Source organism: Rhinoderma darwinii, chromosome 4, assembly GCF_050947455.1.
Source record: "Rhinoderma darwinii isolate aRhiDar2 chromosome 4, aRhiDar2.hap1, whole genome shotgun sequence".
Taxonomy (NCBI): Eukaryota; Metazoa; Chordata; class Amphibia; order Anura; family Rhinodermatidae; genus Rhinoderma; species Rhinoderma darwinii.
This window is the reverse complement of record NC_134690.1, coordinates 350680661-350701210: the sequence shown is the minus strand read 5'-3', so window position 1 is coordinate 350701210 and position 20550 is coordinate 350680661. Positions and strand designations below refer to the sequence as shown.

General features: G+C 41.8%; 1 protein-coding gene across 1 annotated transcript in view; it reads left to right on the top strand.

Moving 5' to 3' along the window:
* The window catches only part of RRBP1 (ribosome binding protein 1), a 65141-nt gene that overhangs the window by 17897 nt on the left and 26694 nt on the right, over positions 1-20550 (top strand). Inside the window, exons 2-5 of the mRNA XM_075862942.1 lie at positions 11159-11870; positions 17292-17440; positions 19192-19314; positions 19791-19943. Of these exons, the coding sequence (XP_075719057.1) occupies positions 11174-11870; positions 17292-17440; positions 19192-19314; positions 19791-19943 (1122 nt within the window). The 5' untranslated portion in view covers positions 11159-11173. The remainder of the gene's footprint in view (positions 1-11158; positions 11871-17291; positions 17441-19191; positions 19315-19790; positions 19944-20550) is intronic.

Below are 20550 nucleotides of genomic sequence, written 5' to 3'. Positions count from 1 at the left end.
TATTGCTGCGGAATCGCAGAAGTCTGTGTTCTTCCCCCAGACCGGCCTACTGGGATGATGTTTCAAACCTTGTGACCGCTGCAGCGGCAGTCACCAGACCTCCCAACTTTCAAGTATCACAAAGAGGGACAACCGGTGCGGCGCGCATAGCATACATTTTCTTCCACTCTAATCCCACCCAATCTCCACACACACACACACACACACACACACACACACACACACACACACACACACACACACACCCTGTTTCTGCCCACACAATATGCTCCCATAGTGCCTCCCACACAGTATAATGCCAAATAGCTGCCATCATACAGTATAATGCCCCCATACAGTAACATGCCCTCATGCAGTATAGTGCCAAAACAATTTCCCCCATACAGCATAATGCCCCATAGCTGACCCCATGCAGCATAATGACCCCATAGCTGCCCCATAGAGTATAATACCCCATACAGTAGAACGCCCACACAGATGCCCCCATACAGTATAATGCCCCATAGTTTCCCCATATAGTATAATGCCCCCATACAGTATAATGTCCCCATAGCTACCCCCAACAGTATAATGCCCCCAAAGCTGCCCCTAGTACCAGTGCCCATGTAGATAGTGCCCATGTTGAAAGTGCCACACCCCCCTTGAAGATAGCACCACCCACCCTGTAGAGACTCCCTATAGGTGCAGAATCCCCAGCCAGAGCATAGGCCGGTGATTCCGCTCCTAGAGGGAAGCCCTAATGTCACTGTCCATATATCCTTGTGCGGAATCCCCGTTGCCGATTCTGGCAGGGGATTCCGCTCCAGGAGGAGCCCCTGATGTCCATGTCCATATATGAACAGTGACCTCAGGGGATTTTCCTCTAGGAGCGGAATCCCCAGCCAGATCGTCATTAATGTGGATTCTGCTCAAGGAGTAGCCACTGACGTCACTGTCCATATATGGACAGTGGCATCAAGGGCTTGCTCAAGCACAGCGCTTAAAGTAACGCTGTGCCCACGGGGAGTCCTCGGTGAGCAGAGGAGCTCCTCCGCTCTGAACTGATTCTGAAGCAGGGAGCTGATGGTTCCCTACTTCAGAATTGGGTTCAACTGTATCTGCGTCCTGAGGATGCAGATACAGTTGACAGCGAGTCATACCCCTGGCCGCCCGGGACAGCGGGGCATTGCCCGGAATACGGGACTGTCCCTCTAAATCCAGGACAGTTGAGAGGTATAGGCCGTTCACATGGGATAAATAATCATCCCAGTAGCAGGCCGTCCTGGCATGACGTTTCATCCCATGTGACCGCCGCTGCAGCCAATCACAGGTTGCAGCGGTCTCCTGGGATGAAACGTCATCCCAGGAGGACGGCTGGCTAAATGATCAGCAGTTTTCCGCAGTGGACATTCTGGGCGAAAAACTGTACCACAGCTTGGTGCGGTTTTTCACCCGGAATTCCCTGCGGATACCAGATACCGAGCCCCAGTAACAAATGATCCGCGGCCTGGTTTTGGTCCATGTCCCGGTATTGGTCCGTGGACCGGTGGTTGGGGATTACTGCTCTAATGTACTTCTTTTATGCCTCAAAATTCATACAGAGGGTTTTTTCTGTCGGATTCCTTACAAGTCTGACAAAAAACAACTCGTGGCATGCTCCATTAGACTACTTATGTTCCAAGGTATTCTCTGCCAGAAGAATATCTCCGTATACTCCATACACTTTAGATAACTGTCCAGTTGACAACTATTCTTCCCAAATCCCGATTGCATGCTAAGCCGAGCCTGCATATATTTTTAATAGGAAGAGGAGAATATGTCTCCTCCTGGAAAAAAGGATTTGGCATGTTGAAATCCAACATAACCAATCATTCTTTCCCCAATATTTGGCTTCCGGGGAGGGTGGGCCGACGGTTATCTAATGTGTATGGGCACCTGTAGTCTATAAATTCAGTTACTCTCCCTAAGCTCGGGTAGGATCATTGTTGGGTTAGGGGGTGAAATGCTGTCGGGAATTGTTGCATATCCATATCTTCAGGCTTCCTCCAGCAGGTTTTGGAGGAATGAAGAGATTAATACTAGATCTCTCACTACCTTTTTTTTTTTTTTTTTTTTGTGTGTCTCTTTTTTTGTTTTTTTTGTCTTCCATCGTATTTTATTTTTACCAGTTAATGAATGATTAGGTCTGAGGCACATTGACGATATGCATTTGAGTCCCGTAAAAACGCAACTGATACATAAGCTGATTTCTCAACATTTTTGGGGGTTTTGTTAAAAAATGTTGTATAATGTTGGATGAATTATTAGAATATGATAATCCTTATGTTATAGTGTTGAGAGAAAGTGAATGTCACAGTTTAGCACTTTGGCGTGAATGTCTCTACATTCGTTTGCATAGATGTGATCATATTGCATAGGAATAAATGATCCCTTGTCACATAATAAATGTTCCTTGAGGAGCTTTCAGAAAGATAATCTTCTCCTGTAAACATGAGCCAGTAGGCGTAAGATAGTCACAATATGAGATTGCTTTGAACCTCCTGAAATGAACTTCGTCCTCTATTAGAAGGAAAGTTCTGGTTATAGTGCAAGTGATACTAGGAACTTTTTTTATATTTCCAATTTAACGTATTCATTTTATTTGTTCTACGAATAATTATGTATCTGATGTTTGAGGTCTAAAACAAAAAAAATTAAATTGTAGTGAATATGGCCTCCTGCAACCGTTCCACCATTGGTGGCCTAACAAATTCTTTTACAACTTAAGAAAAGAGAACCATTTTTAAGGATATTTATTGTCGTTTTTTATTTTGAGGGGGGACGGGACCCTCTTCAATCCCCCTGCATTTATTAAATTAGATAATATTTTCTACAATACATTATATTGCCATCCTAGTCTAGGCTTACGCTGGCCATACGCAAAAAATTATAGTTGGCCGATTTTTGACCATTTGGTCCGACCATTGTCTTTGCAATGAAGGCGAACGACCGTACTTGATGGCCGACAGCAGATTTCTGTCTGCTAAAAATATTATTGGCCAGGTTGCAAAATTTTGGCCGTACACTACCTGTGTATGGCATGATTGGCCAAACTCGGCCGATCATTTGTGACTTTGCGCTGGCACTCAGGGAGTTGTTTTTTTAAAAAAAAACGGACTCCCTGATCGGCCTGTTTACTCGAATACGTTACTGGTGGGATAGTGCGTACGAACAATCCCACGGCCAGATTCTTGCCGATCAAATTCCTATTTGTATGGCTAGCTTTATTCCAGTACAATTTCAGGTTTTATAATAGATACTCTATGTAGAAGAATCGAATTTGTCTCTTGGTAAAACTTTTTGTGGTATCAGAGCTACCAGTGGTTTTACTAAGGGCCCATTCACATCAGCAATTAACTTCTCATTCTGAGGAACTGATTGATAAACGGAAACCCGAACGGAAACTACTGCTTCCGTTTGCATTACCATTTCAATGGTAATGCTTTCGTTCCGCAAAGTTTCCGTTTTTGTTTTTTTTCACAGAAACCATAGCGCAGTCGACAGCACTATTGTTTCCGTGAAAAAACAAACTTTACAGAACAGAAACAAACTGAAACAGAAGCATTACCATTGAAATCAATGGTAATGCAAACAGAAGCGATGGCTTCCGTTCGGCTTTCCGTTCATCGGTTCCTGACAGAAAGGTTGAACGGAACCCGAACGCTGATGTCTATGGGCCTTAAGGGCTGTAAGTAAATCTATAGTTTTTCTATCACAAAGCAGAAGACAAACCGGTAAATGACAAATTCAGCTCTGCTATGCTCTGTGTATAGTATATGTAGATTTATTGTAGTGAAGTATTTCAGTTCAGCAGAGATGAGATTTCCATTTAACACCTCAAGATCATGTTAAATATTATTTTTTTTTTTTGTGGTGTCTCTTTAGTTTGGCTGATGTCCCCACTTTAAAGAGGTTCTGTCACCACATTATAAGTGCCCTATCTCCTACAGAAGGAGATCGGCGCTATAATGTAAGTGACAGCAGTGCTTTTTATTTAGAAAAACGATCTATTTTTACCAATAGTGGGCGTGTTTTTACTTTCGACTAAGTGGGCGTTGTACAGAGGAGTGTATGACGCTGACCAATCCGCGTCATACACTTCTCTCCCTTCATTTAGACTGCACTAGCGATCTAGTTAGATCGCTATGTGCAGCCACATAAACATACTATAACGTTACTGCAGTGTCCTGACAATGAATATACATTACCTCCAGCCAGGACGTGATGTGTATTCAGAATCCTGACACGTCTGAATCTTTTCTGTGAGGCAAAGTAATCTAGTTTTAAATGACAGTTTACATCGTAATCTCGCGATATTCCGCTTGCCTTGCTGGAAATCTCACAGAAAAGATTCAGACGTGTCAGGATTCTGAATACACATCACGTCCAGGCTGGTAGTGATGTATATTCATTGTCAGGACACTGCAGTAATGTTAGTGTTTGTGTATGTAGCTGCACATAACGATATAACTGTATCACTAGTGCAGTGTAAATGAATGGAGAGAAGTGCATGACGCTGATTGGTCAGCGTCATACACTCCTCTGTACAACGCCCACTTGGTCTAAAGTAAAAACACGCCCACTTAGGCATTAAGAAGCTAATTAGCATAAAACTAAAAATCGCTCAAAGTGGTAAAAATCTTTTTTTTCTAAATAAAAAGCACTGCTGTCACCTACATTATAGCGCCGATCTCCTTCTGTTGGAGATAGGGCACTTATAATGTGGTGACAGAGTCTCTTTAAGGTTAGATCTTTCTCTCTTGAGCGAAGGAGCTCTGAACTGCTTACGATGCTAGGTGACTAATTGAATATAGAGCGGACAACGTCACAGGGGACTCTTTAATTACCAGAAGTACACATGGCACCGCTGCTCCAGTGTTTAGAGACTGCTCTCTAGATCATAAAAGGGAAAGTAAGCGGGGCTTTATAGCCTTATAACTCACACATCATTATTGTTACCAGACTTTGCAGATTATGGGGGGCCACATGTACCAATGCAAAATCGCAGGACCATGTGGATGCAAAACGTGATTTCTTTTTTGTTTAATGTTCACTTTATACTGATGACTATTTTTAAAGGTAACTGTGTATTGAGTACATATGGTTGGCATTAATAGACTGTTTGCCTACAGCTCACAGTAGAGTGTCAATGCGCTGGCCTGCAAGTGTTTGCTTTTTCTGCTAAAATCGAATTTACTCGTACTGATCAGAAATAAAAATAAATGGAATATATACATATAATAAATCATCCTATCTAGTAGAGAAGAAGATTCTGATACTCATCTGATGGATTGAATGAACTAGATGACTACATACACAAAGGTGGCCAGTTTTTGGTTTCTATTCAAACAAGGCTTTTTTTCAGGCCTTTGGAGTCAAAGGGGCCAATATCAACTTCTGCCTTATGATGCCTATAAAGTAAATCGCTCAACGAGGCACCGCGTGGCCTTACCCTTAGACCTGTCCCACACTCTTTGCAATGTAGCTGGAAATAGAAGTCGGAAGAATATACATCATGGCAAAGCATTACGGAATGTGTTGGCGGGCCCAGAGGGCCTGTTTCTAGTACCGTTGCTAATGTGATCCAATATAAAATTGTCATTCAGATCATTCATAGGGGAGTCAATATAATTAAAAATGTTCCTCTATGAGCATTTGTTCTAAAGTGGCCCCCAAGGGCGAAAGGTAACAATTCTGAAAGTATTTTGAATATCCATAATTTCTGTAACGTGAGAATCTAATAAATATAAGCTCAAATTAATGCGAATTTCATATGATTTAATTCCAAGACTACAAAATAAATTTTTCTTCTCTTGCCATGAAAATTCGAAATATTTGAATGGCAGGTTGACTTCCATGTAAAATAGCACGTGTCTGTGTTGGCTGCATTCTAATACAGCCCAAGTGTTGGCAGACATGTCTGCTGCAAGTGTCTGCGTCCAGAAAAGGCACAGTGCTGCTAGTGTTTCCACTTTCAGGAAAATTTCCTGGCTTTTCCCGTATAGGTCAACGCTGCACTGTCCAGGAACAAAAAAGTCTTGAAAGTGGAAAGTCTGATGTAGCACCCTAGCTAAACATACCATATGTCTAGAACTAAGCTCCAGGTCACTGACCGAGGCCTATACAAAGCTTAGTCTGGGGGATTGTACATGCTTTACATAAATTATTATGAACTGCTGCATTATAATTGTAGCGTTGAGGTGAACATTTTACATCCGACACTGCAGGGATTAATAAGCCTGGGGTTGCCACCTTTTCCAACAAAAAATACCGGCCATATTTACACGGGTAAAAATGGGTTCTGTCGAGCGTTGGTTTCCATCATGTAGCAGATATGGCGGCTCTGGTTTTTCAAACGCTCCTGTTAAATTGAAGAAATCCATGATTAAGCCTAAAGGAGATTTATTAAGTGCTGCCCCCTTGAATTTGTGGATGAAATGGTGGTGGTGGTCCGTTTAAAAGTGAATTAATCTGCAAGTGAATGCAAAAATACGGGTGAGCTAATTGACAGGTATCTTTAGCTGACTGTTTTTCAATCAAAATGATTTATGGGCACGCAGAGAAAGGACATCACTCAGGATGATGGACAGTCAACAAGCTTCTACTCGTTACTGGATATCTGACCCCTTCATGTGAACACTAATGGATGTATAACATGTACAGTTTTATTTGGACAGTGACAATCTTCATGGTTTGGGCTCTGCGTGCCACCACATTGGATTGGAAATGAAGCAACTGAGATGCAATTGAAGTGTAGACTTTCAGGTTTAATTCAAAGGGTTGAATAAAAATATCCTGTGAAATGTTTAGGAATTGCAACTATTTTTCTGCACAGCCTCCTCATTTCAGGGGCTCAAAAGTAATTGGACAAATTAACATTAGCATAAATAAAATGTTTTTTTTTTAATACTTTGTAGAAAATACTTTGCAGGCAATGACTGCCTGAAGTCTGGAACCCACGGACATCACCAATCGCCGGGTTTCCTCCTTTGTGATGCTTTGGCAGGCCTTTACTGCAGCTGTCTTCACTTGTTGCTTGTTTGTGGGTCTTTCTGCCATAGGTTTTGTCTTAACCCCTTAATGACCGGGCCATTTTGCACGTTAATGACCAAGGATTATTTTTTGTTTTTTCACGGTCGCATTCCAAGAGTCGTAACTGTTTTTGTATTCCGTCTATATAGCCGTATAAGGGCTTGTTTTTTGCGGGACGAGTTGTATTTTGTAATTGTACCATTTTTAGAGGCTTATAACATATTGATTAACTTTTATTAACTTTATTTTAGGAGAGAATTGAAAATAAGCAGCTATTCCAGCATTAATTTTCACGTTATAAATTTACGCCGTTTACTATGCAGCGTAAATAACATGTTAACTTTATTCTATGGGTCGGCACGATTACGGGGATACCAAATATGTATAGGTTTTATATGTTTTTCCTACGTTTGCACAATAAAAACCCTTTTAGAAATAAATTACTTGTTTTTGCATCGCCGCGTTCCAAGAGCCGTCATTTTTTTATTTTTCAGTCGATGTGGCTGTATGTGGGCTTGCTTTTTGCGGGACAATGTGTAGTTTTCATTAGTACTATTTTGGGGTACATAGGACTTATAGATTAACTTTTATTTTATTTTTTATGGGGGGAATGGGAGAAAAGAGAGAATTTTGCCGTTGTTTTTTGCGTTTTCTTTGGACGCCGTTCATCCGGCGGTTTAATTAATGTGTTCATTTTATTGGTCAAGTTGTTACGATCGCGGGGATACCATATATGTGTATGTGTGATTTGTTTTGACCGTTTTATTAAATAAAACCACTTTTTGGGGCAAAAAAGTAGTTTTATTTGACTTTGACTGTAATTTTTTTTAGTTTTTTTTTCACAAACTTTATTTAACTGTTTTACTTTTTTTTTTTTAGTCCCACCAGGGGACTTCACTATGCGATCTGCTGATCGCATATATAATGCTTTGGTATACTTCGTATACCAAAGCATTATTGCCTGTCAGTGTAAAACTGACAGGCAACCTATTAGGTCATGCCTCCGACATCGCCTAACAGGCAGATGCTGAAGACAGACCTGGGGGTCTTTGTTAGACCCCCGGCTGTCATGGAAACCCGACGGCGACCCGCGATTTGTTTGCGGGGGCGCCGATCGGGTGACAGAGGGAGCTCCCCCTTCTGTCAAACACATTAAATGCCGCTGTCACTATTGACAGCGGCATTTAATGGGTTAAACTGCCGGAATCGGCGCGCGCTTCGATTCCGGTAGTTGCAGCAGGAGCCAGGCTGTGTATAACAGCCGTGCTCCTGCCGCTGATCGCATGGGTACGCTGTCAGTACCCGCGCGATCACAGGACGGATATATCCGTCCTCCTGCGCGAACTAGCAGCTGCTGAGGACGGATATATCCGTCCTTCGGCGTTAAGGGGTTAAGCAAGTGAAATGCAGCTCGATCGGGTTGAGATCTGGTGATTGACTTGGCCATTGCAGAATATTCCACTTCCTTGCCTTAAGTTACTTTCGCAGTATGTTTTGGGTCATTGTCCATCTGTACTGTGAAGCGACATCCAATCAACCTTGCTGCATTTGGTTGAATCTGTTCAGAAAGTTTATCCCTGAACACTTCAGAATTCATTCGGCTGCTTCTGTCTTCAGTCACATCATCAATAAACACTAGTGTCCCAGTGCCTTTGGCAGCCATGCATGCCCATGCCATCACACGGCCACCACCATGTTTTAGAGGATGTGGTGTGCTTTGGATCATGAGCCGTTCCAAGCCTTCTCCATACTTTCTTCCTCCCATCATTCTGGTACAGGTTGATCTTAGTTTCATGCTGTTCCAGAACTGGGCTGGCTTCTTTAGATGATGTTTGGCAAAGTCTTATCTGGCCTTTCTATTATTGAGGCTGATTAATGGTTTGCACCTTGTGGTGAACCCTCTGTATTTGCTCTCATGAAGTCTTCTCTTTATGGTAGACTTAGATACTGATACACCTACTTCCAGGAGAGTGTTCTTCACTTGGGTAGATGTTGTGAAGGGGTTTTTATTCATCATGGAAAGGATTCTGCGATCATCCACCACTGTTGTCTTCCGTGGACGTCCAGGCCTTTTGGAGTTAACGAGATCACCAGTGCACTTTTTTTTTTTTTTTTTCAATAATGTACCACTCCTAACATTTTGTGCTATCTCTCTGATGGATTTCTTCATTTTTTTTTCAGCCGAACGATGGTCTGTTTCACTTGCATTGAGAGCTCCTTTGACCTCATGTTGTGGGTTCACAGCAACAGCTTGCAAATGCCACACCTGGAATCAACTCCAGAGCTTTTACCTGCTTAATTGATGATGGATTAACGAGGGAATAGCCTATGCAGCCCATTAAATAGCTTTTGAGATAATTGTCCAATTACCTTTGGTCCCTTGAAAAAGAGGCAGCTACATATTAAAGAGCTGTAATTCCTAAACCCTTCTTCAAATTAGGATGTGAATACCCTAAATTAAAGCTGAGAGTCTGCACTTTAAGCCCATATTGATTATATAACTGTATATTCAATATGTTTTGGCAAACAGCTAAAATGCCTAAACTTGTCACTGTCCAAATAATTCTGGACCTAACTGTATATGACAGTCGCCATTATTTACACTATATGGACACATGGTGTCCTACTTCTCTCGGAAGAGACTCGACTTCTGGCTGATGGGTCTATACAAAGACTTAGCCGCTTCTCGGCTCAATACATTACCATAGTAACCAGCAAGGCAGCTACAGGCCATGGCGAGGGCCAAACTACTTTCTTCACTCGCAGTAAAATCCTCTGTGTTGTTTAATGGGTGGGGAGATGTAATAACACAAGCAAGCGATTGCCGACACAATCACCGTCACCTCACCGCTGATATTTTTGAGAGAGAGCGACTACAGCCGTGCGTGTGCTGATACCAGCAAATAATATTGCCAGTGAAAACATATTACGGCCTACGGCTGTCAGTACTGGCTGGGCATGTGGTTTACCGGCTGGGTCATAAAAACTTTCAGATCTGCAGTCTACAATTGTAGTATAGTACAATTTAGCTAAAATCCCACTTTGTAAGTCCTCTTTTCTCCCTAGTATAGATCGACATAGCAGCTTTCCTGTACCCGTACAATTTAAGCTGGCCATAGACGTTGGCCAAATGAGTCTTCCCCTGGTTTTCCCACAAATATGAAGGCTTGGCCAAGGGGAGAGGGCAGTCGGGCGACAGTCGGAAGGCCCCCATACGCATTACATTGTTGCTGGAGCAAGTTTGCATTCACTCCTTGTGATATCTGAGCAATTTTCTCGCCACTAGCACTGAACTAATATGGATATCACTAGATAAAACCGGTACGGTAGTTATTTTAAACATCCACTTTTGCACATTGTATTTACATGTTTACCTATAGAAATGAACTGCTGTACACCGTGGCTTACCCAGTACGTATTCATTAGTATCCTCATGCAAATCTGAGGCTCTCGCTACATTAACACATCAGCTGGAGTAACATGTCAGCCTTTTATGCTGTCCTTTTTATGGCCATTATGTTCTAGGTGAAGTGATGTTCAGGGGATGTGAATTATAAGTATAAAAGTAACCCTACAAATGCTTGGATTTGCAGCCAGTTTGTTCTAAAAGTACCAGACTGGCTTTTGGACTTTGTGAGCACCTTGACATTTACATTGCCGTTAATATAGGATGTAGTCTTGTTATTATGCACTAAATCTTCCTTTTTATAATCGCCTCTGTTCCGGAACTGTCTTGCAATGTGTTCACAGTAAAGGGATATAGATTTACATTTATTTTTTCTACCAATTCAAAAATGAAAACAGAAACTTTGAAAACCCTGAGTCAGATTTTATTTCCCGTGAAACCTAAAAAAGTCACCTCTGGTTTACATATTTTTTTTTATAGGAGTCAACATGTGCAGAATACTTCCTCCTGCGTAGGGTACATTCTAATAAAATACCAACCTGCAAATGACCTTTTAGTGGATCAGTTTAATTTCCTGAGATACAGAATGCTCCGGGCCTTGGATTGTTTAAAAATTAGAATACAGACTAAAAACATATTACATCTTGCATTTTTTTTCCCTGCATTATTGTTTTACTTAACAAACTCCCTTTTCCATTTAAGGTATCCTAAAAGAAAATGAATATGGATATATATGATCCTCAGACGTTAGGGGTGATGGTGTTTGGAGGCTTCATGGTTATATCAGCCATCGGCATTGTCCTGGTGTCCACCTTTTCTATGAAGGAAACATCTTATGAAGAAGCTTTGGCCAAGCAACGTAAAGAGCAGGAGAAGAACCAATCTAAAGTGGATAAGAAGAAGAAAGATAAAATCATTGAAAAGAAAGCAAAGTCAAAGAAAAAGGAGGACAAACCCAATGGAAAACTACCTGAGTATGAGCCTACTGTGGAAACTGAGCAGAAGAAAGTTGAATTGGAACCTCAAGTTGTAGTGCAGTTGGTTAAAGCTCCGGAAACTGTAATCCCCGTAACACCAATTATGGCTCCAGCTCCTGAAAAAGCTGCTCCCTCTCCCAAGGACAAAAAGAAAAAGCAGGAGAAGAAGGTCCAGAAAGTTGAACCAACTCCGGCTCCAGCGGTGGTGGTGGCGGCGGTGGCGGTCACCAAAGCGGTTTCAAAACCTGCTCCAGTTTTGCAGGCTCCAGCCAAAGAAGTGCCTGTGGTTGCTGTTCCTCCGGTTGGAACAAAGCCAAGCACCCCAGTCACTAAAGCTCAACCGCCTAAAAAAGCTGCACCAGTCGTGAGCCAGGATGACCACAAACAAGAGCCAGCTCCAAAGAAGAAGAACGTGCCAAAGAAAAAATCTGAGCCAGGTGAGTAGAAATGTTTTTCTTTTTGTATGTAGACAAAGATATAGCTTACCTGAAAAAGTTCTAGTAGCCCCTGTGCACGGATGTGGTCAGCTATCACTGTACATGGTAGAAACAAACCAAAGTCAAGCCCAGGAATTTTAGATCAACTCCATAATTTATTAGAGCGCTAAATATTAAAATCCGTACGCGAAGACTGAGGCCAACAGCTTACACCCACACAAACGGACTGTCTTCCCTGTATCCGTGTATATAGAGGAAAAGCTGTCAATCACGGTCGATATTTATGTATATGGTGCCATCAAGATCCATAGTGCTTTACATAGAATAATATTAGCATAACAAATACAAAAGACCGTGAAGAACAGACAAGTAAAACCGTGTTTACAAAATACATTATGTAGGAGCTCTGCCCATATGAGCTTCCAATCTATAAATTCCGAGTCTTCGGTAGGATTTACACAAAAATACTACAAATCGTGTGAAAAATAATGACAAATTTGACACTTCTTATTTAAAAAAAAATTATTCTATAAAAGATGGGACCTTGGCAGGACAGGAACACGGAAGAATTGTGGGTGTACAGGATGGCTTTGGCTTTTGTATGTAAAAACTATTAAAATAAAGAAAAGTGTTTGTGCAGTCATTAATGAATTGCTGATCTGTGTGCTATGTGCAGGCTTCTTGTACTTTTAGAGGTTTTAATATCGCTTTGGGAAAGATAAATTGCCAGAGGCTTTAATTACCATACAGAGCCATTGTCTGGGACACGTGAACATTATTGATATCTATGAAACTGTATCCTTTGCTTTCTAGGACAGATAGAGAGCAAAGATAATGTCAGCGTTGTACACTGTGACTGATTGCTCGTTTGATTTGGCAATGAGGCAGGTGTGGCAACTCCTTCTGTGTACCTGGCGTTAATATGGATCTACTATAATAGGGAACAATGATTATCCACAGTGTAGTTTTATTGTGGGGACTTTTGTATTATTATAATTATTTTATTATATTATTGTGAAACACTTATTGACATTTGATGTAAATGTACATCATAGTCGGTAGGGGAGGAGTATGGAGTGGGCTCATAGGCTAAGACCACTCCATGCGCCACGGATGTCTGCTGTAAATTACAGCTGACACTTCGCACTAACGCCTGGGATCGTAGATAACTCAGATCCTGGACGTTTAACCACTTAGATGCTGTGATCCATAGGTCCCTCTGTCACTCCATCGCATGCCAATACGTAAGTATTGCAACGGGTAGGAGCTGGTAAAAATCCCAATACACCGCAATACATGAGTATTGCGGTGTATTGCACTAGCGATCGAACGATCGCTTGTTCAAGTCTCCAAGGGGAATTTAAAAAAAATAATTAAAAAATAGTTAAAGGGGTTGTTCTCTACCGGACAACTGATGACCTATCCACCGGATAGGTCATCAGTATATTATGGGTGCTGGTCTGACGCCTGGACCCTGCACCGATTAGCTGCTCCGGTGGCCTGAGGGCATCGGATGTTATGGCACAGTATGCAATGTACGGAGCCTGAAGCACTTGGCTCCATACATTGCATAGCAGCCGTGCTGCGGAACTGCAGCTCTGCTCCTATTCACTTGAATAGGCAGCAGAGCTGCAGCTCGGCCGCTATTCCATGACTGTAACCAAGTGCTTCCAGCATGGAGGCAGCCGTAACAGCTGATCGGTGCGGGGTCCGAGTGTCTGTCCCCCACAGATCATGTACTGATGAGCTATCCAGTGGATAGGTCATCAGTTGTCCGGTAATGGACATCCTCTTTAAAGTTTTTAGTAATGTACACGAAAATATTTAAACTTAAAATGGAAAAAGGTTGTTTTTGTCCTAAAAAATAAACATGGTTGATATTGCCGTGTCCGTTAAAGTCTGAGCTATGACAATTTATCATTATGAATCCCGCCAGAAGTGCTGTGTTAGGGTCACCTTAGCTACACCCAAAATTTTTATCAATGTGATCTAAAAGTTGTATACAACCCAAAATGGTGCAATTAAAAACAAGTCCTCACACAACTGTAGTGATACAGAACAAATTTAGTAGTAAATAAAATTAAAAAAAACAACATAAATTTTGGTATCGCCGTAATCGTATTGACCCGCAGAATAAAGTTAACGTGTTTTTACTGCACGATGATCAGTTTTTCCAAGTGCATTATATGGTACAATAAATGCAAAGTTTAAACACTGAAGAATTTTAGGCTAAGGCCCTATGCACACGAACGTGCTTTTGTGGCCGCAAATCCACGGAAGAATTGCTACCCCATTAATTCCTATGGGGCCATGCACACTACCATGGTTTCCACGGTCCGTGCGTGGCCCCGGAACCCGGACCGCAGAAAGAACGGGCAAGTCTTATTACGGCCGTGTTCTGCGGTCCGCGCTCATTGAAAATAATGGCCGCGGCCATGTGCACAGCCTGCGTTTTGTGGGCGGCTCGCGGCTGACACTCCGTGGCCGGCCGACCCGAAAATCACGGCCGTGCACATGGCTACGGTAGTGTGCATGAGGCCTAAGTTCACATCTCGTATTTACTGCACGTCCTGACATGAAAAAACAGTGACAAAACGTGTCCCACAGTGTGTATATTACCCAATGGTAAAATTTGTGCAAACATTTGATGTATTTGCGTTCTATTTTTGTTTTTTTTCCCATTTACAGAAAAGCGTGCTCTACTACGCTTTTCAGTACTTTTCCAAAACTTATACGTTTTTTATTTGTACTGAAATCCATGGTGACGCATGGACGACCTATGCAATGTTAAACCCTACGTTTGCATCCGTAAAAGTTAATACGTTTTTGTCACCATATATGGGAAATCTTGACTTCTCAAAGTTTGATTTAGCTCAAGAACAAAACAAGTATACGTTTTTAGAAGAACTAACTAACGTATAAAAACGTATACTATAAAAAACTTAAGCGTATTTTACAAATGCATACGTTTTTGTAACTTTAAAAATGTACACGTCGTCGTATACCACAAACGTGTGCACAAAACGAGACGTGAACTTCGTCTAAGGGCATGTTCACATCAGTGTTGCTCAGTCGACTGCGCTATTGATTCCGTCAAAACAACGTAACCCTGTCACAACGGTGACCAACAGAAACCATTAACAACGTCTCCGTCACCATTGAGATCAATGGTGAGGGAAACAGAAGCTAAGATTTCCATTTGCCTTTCGGTTGACGGAAACCTCTGACGAAAACCCTCAACGGAAGGGCAACGCTGATGTGAACAGGCCCTAAGCCATAAGCAAAACGACCCATTTGTGGAACTTCATGCTTATATTATACATGGCTTCCCTTAGTTATCTACTTTATAACAGGGCTAAGAGAATCCGCTGCATGGGGCTTTATTACAGAGCTCCTGTGCAGCCATTTGGGACCTCCTTCCTACTATGAACAGAGACACTGACTAAAAGTCCCAGCACACTCCTACAATCCAGAGTTAAAGGGCCAGCATTGTGACACTTACAAAATATGAAATATTTCCTTTCAGGACCCCAAGTGACAGGTCAACAAAATGGGCCTAGTGTTCCCTGTGAAGCCTCGGCCCACATTGTTCTTTCCTAATATAAATGAAACTTCTTTTAGGTACAGAATGAAACCATGTATTCATTTTGCTCTATATTTCCGCTAACATAATTAGATTTAATTACAACGGTCCCGTAAGGCTTTGTGCAAAAAAAGTGCTTGAGCTGTGACCTTTATGACATTGGAGGGAATCGGACAACTATAAAGCGAGAGACTACATTGTATACAGGAAAATACAGCTATGTTATTGTTGTGAACTTGTAGGTGAGTACTAAGTAAATAGCAAAGGTCACACTTGAAAAAATGATCTATTTTTTGACTGACTATTTCCGGTTACTGACATTGTAAAGAATACTTTTTTTTTTTCTCCCTTTCCTGGATGCCTTGTATACAGAAGTATATACTGTTTCACGTGTTACCTAGACAATAATTCATGGTCTGAGACAGTTTGCAAAAACATAAAAACCTTTCATTACTGAAAAGGCCCAGCGAGATGTGGAGCGTAATATTTCCGACGCTGAAATTACCTGACGACTATTTTCACTGCTACATTGCACTATTCCTGTAGCCCCCCATGTGTGAGGTACACATTTTTTATTATTTTACTTTACCTTGTCAGCTAAACAAGCAACCCCCGTGTAGTCCAAACATTGCGCTGCGCAGCCAGACAGAAAGCCGAATATTCTTTCACAGGTTTTGATCACCACGCAAGCAGTTTCCACATCAAGTTTCTTTTTTATTTTTTTTTTGTTCACTCCTCTTAGGCCCTTTCACACTGGGTTTCTCCTGCATGTTTGATGTAGGTATCGGGAAGGCTCCCAGCGCATACAGTATATGAAACTATCTTATACCAACGGGGCCGATAGAGTGTCCTTTTGGCCTCCGTCGGAAGGTATACATTGGGAATACTGTTTTATTGCTCGATAGGATAGCGTAGTCTGTTTCTTAATTTTTTTTTTTTTTTGTTTAACATGGGAGCCTATGGCTGACGTCTGCCACTGTGTGGGATGGGTCACGGCATCCATTAAATCTGTGCGTCTTGAGCTTATCATGTCAAAACCATTACACAAATGCCATAGTAGTCATAGGCAATTATGGCATCTGTTTGACAGGTGCATCATGAAAGATCATAACGTATCCGTTAAACCTATCCCATAATAATCTATTGGTGCTGAGTTTGCCACGGTTAGGCATCCGCCACAGCCTCTGTTTAACATATACGTCAGGAGCTTTTCCCGTCGTACATGTCAACTGAGACCATAAAAGACAGTAGAAAGGGGCCTAACTGAAGATCCATCAGGGGCTTCTACACAACGGTTGTGACGGCTCCCTGCGTTTGAGAAGTCGGTACAGTAACTTCTTTCTCTCATGTTTCTGGTTGGGAGCCATCATGGCCATCAAGCTGAGGAAAGGGTAGAGGCGCCAAAAAACCTCTTGCGCCAAGAAACCTATTGCGCAGAGTACCATTAAGTCCTGACCTGTATGTAGGACCGTAATTTGCAACCATATTACCACGGTGGAACTCCTGTCACTCCTGGGAAACCCTCACTACCATTCCTACCTAAGAAGTGTGGTGTGGGGGAAAGGTAAAGCTATCTTGCCCAGCGCTATATTTTGGGCCAGATGTGTTTGTCCCCATGCCAACCATCTTTTGAAATTACTTTGCCATTCCTACTGTATGTGACCGCTCTTGCTGCTGCTATCTTCTGAGGTACCCCTGACCCGGCTCCAAGGAACCCCAGGATAACCGGGGACTCTGGGTGTGAGACACAATACAGTGTTTAATCCTGATAGAAGTCGTGTATTGTCATTTGCATGTTACGTGCATCAGTTTAATTTTTGTTTTATAATGTCTTGCAGTTTCCAATGACCTGGACGGCGCTCTTTACCTCCCATACAAGACCATTGTTTCGACCATCAGCAGTATGGTGTTCAGTGAAGGAGAAGCGCTGAAGCTCATTGAAATCCTGACCGAGAGAAACGGCATCAAGCAGGATACCTGGCACAGAGTACTGCACTTGTTCCTATGTTATTCTATATCCCATCTTAAATGATAGGTGAACCCTATGAGAATATATTCGGGAACTGCATATACAGCTATTCCCTAATACAGTGTTATAAAGTCACTCCTTTAGCTGTGGGAGGATTCTTCTAATAATCCTAAATTCTGGGTCTCTGGTCTGGGAGTGATGGATTAAGCATCAATAGGAAGCAATTAAAAAAGTCACATACCACTACTGAATTTCTAGGTGCATGGCTCCAGATCTGTCCTGCCCTGTGTGATTCCATCAGGGGACTGCAGCTTGAGTATGGACTGTAATATCCCCGCATGCCGGACTATATTATTGCAATGCCCACAAGTAGGGCATTTTTATTTCACTGTCGTGTGAATGTAGCCTAGAGGACTAGACACCATTTAGCCATTTATTTTTTTTAGCACGTATTCGTTTAACGTCTAACTTTTTGATTAGTAATTTTTTTTTTTGCGAACAATGGTTTCTTTTCTTATCATGTTTTTACACTTTTTTTGTTTTTAGGCATATTGGACTATCCCTACTTGTTAGAAGGGTCCCTTAGCAATAAGCTGATCACAAAGTGTCCCCCTGCTGGGACCCCAAACAGTTGGCTGTAATCTGTGGGGAACCCGGCTGTAAATGTCTATTTTCACACCAGCGCCACCACAGACCAATGGGTTGTCTGTGTAATGCAGGATAGGACAGGTCCTCCAGCGAGAGATTATTTTTTTGTGAACCAGGGACACACCCCCCCCCCTACAAATTCCATAATGGGGTATATGAAAAGGGGTTGTCTATAACTTGTTACCTGTTTTATTTTAAAAAAATAACATTAGCCCCTTTAAAAAAAAAAATTATATATATTTTTTTATTTGTAGTAAATACATATCATTAGCAAATGTAACGAAGATGTGGTTTCCTAATGCAAACGACCCACATTTCTGCAAGGGTCGGGTCTGAAATTCCAGGTTTGGCGAATCCAAGCATCCCCTGCAGCCTCCCACAATCCCTCATGGCAGCCTACAGGCTCAGAACGTGAGATCTCGTTGATTATCGTGAGATCTCGCGTTTTGTTCTAAAGAGCGCAATATACTGTATTAATACAGCCGTTACTGATCGGTAAACATTTATACAGTATCTAGCGTCTTTTTAGACCGAACACAAAAACTTGAGATAACCAGCGAGATATCGTGTTCTGAGCCTGTAGGCTGCCGTGGGGGATTGTGGGATAATATGGCGGATGCTGGGATCACCAAACCTGGAAATTCGGACCTGACTTTTATGGAGAGTCGGGTCATTTGCATAATTTTTTTTTGATTCCAATATGTAGTTACATAAATATTTTTTTCTTACGGTGCTAATGTGTGTATATATATATATATATATATATATATATATATATATATATATATATATATACAGGTACACTATTGCTGATAGATCCTCCTTAAGGATTTTCTTAACATATTGCCTTTAGCAAGTTACTCCGCTGTTTAATCGAGTGATGCATAAATGTTTCAGAAACGTGGAGTTTCCCTTTATGGTGTATTCCGACGTTGCGGTACAGGTGCCGGTAAAACTGCATAGAAAAAAAGCATCCGAAAACCAAATGCGTTACTGCGATTTGATGCATTTTTCAATGCGGGTGCGTTCATAACGTAGCCGCAACGTCTGAAGGCACCCTTAAGGAAAGTTAAATCCAGAGATGAAGCCATATAGACTAATCTCTTCTGATCCCATTCTAGGCCACTCAGAAGGGAGATCCAGTTCCAGCTCTGAAAAAGCAGTTGGAGGAGAAAGAAAAATTGCTGTCTGCAGAAAAAGAAAATGTAGCTGCTGCTAAAACCAAGCAGCGTGAGATGAATAAGGTGAGCTGTATGCACGGCATTGACGTCCCTTATGGAACTGTTGTCTATTTCATGCTATAGAAGACATAAGTAATGGGTGATGGGACTTATGGAAGCCAAAGGTAGGCAGATGTCCCGCACCCCGTTGGTCAGCCAGACAACTGCCTGTCCTCTTACTCCCTTGTTTGTGAAGAAGTATATTCTTATATTATATTTTGTAGTGACCATTATTACTTTTTTTTTTTTAATAACTTCTTTTAAATGGTGACAGCTGCCAACCAAGACAGAGGCATTTTTGTAAATGAAAATGGTGAAACAGTGACATCTAGTGGTTGTAGAGTGTAGCGTTTGAAAAATGTACAGATCAATGTTCTAGGTGTGTTCTCTTCTCTGTATGGAAGTATTGACTATTATTCTGTTTTGCTCTATAAATACAATATATTTTCATTTTCGGTGCATGATCATCTTTATTTATTGTTGTATTTGTTTCATATTAGGAGTTCGCAGCAGAGAAAAACAAAGCAACCAGTGCTGAAGCCAAACTCAAAGAGCAGATCTTATCTCGGGACCAGGAGATCAATGCTCTGCAAGCCAGAATGCAGGCCAGTTACAAGGATCACGTGGCGGAGACCCAGCAGCTACAAGGAAAGGTAAAACACACAGGCTCACCACAGTACTTGTCAGGTACTGTCAAATATTTAGTATTCTGACATCTATGGGACCTGGTAGTGATATCAGATATTCTGGAATATGACCCTGTTAAAAAAACAAACAGAAAAAAAACAGTCATAAATGACATGCACCTCTATTTAGTATTTACTTGAAATAAGTGTCAGATTATCAAAATGTCTGGATTATCTCAGGGCGGATTAAAGGAATCCTATTCTGGTAATTAAATAGATTTAATCTATAATTAAAATATGACAAATCGAAGGGCCTGTTTCCATCTGTGTCGGAGGCTGTGTAGGGGCCTACATCACCGATCTGGCCCTAAACACGAGAAACAATAGCGCTATTGTTTCCGGTAGAACGATGGGCACATGACAGAAACCTGACGGAACCCATTCAAATCAATGTGTTTTGTAAGGCGTCGATGGGGTCTGTCCTGCAACGGAACCAGCGCTACCGGTATTTTTTTTTCTACTCCTCTGATGGAGCAGAGCAACGGAAACCCCGAACGTACGTGTGAACATGATCGTGTCCTATTTGCGTCTACTAAAACGTTACTGTTTTTCATGCATAGGAATGTCCGTGTGG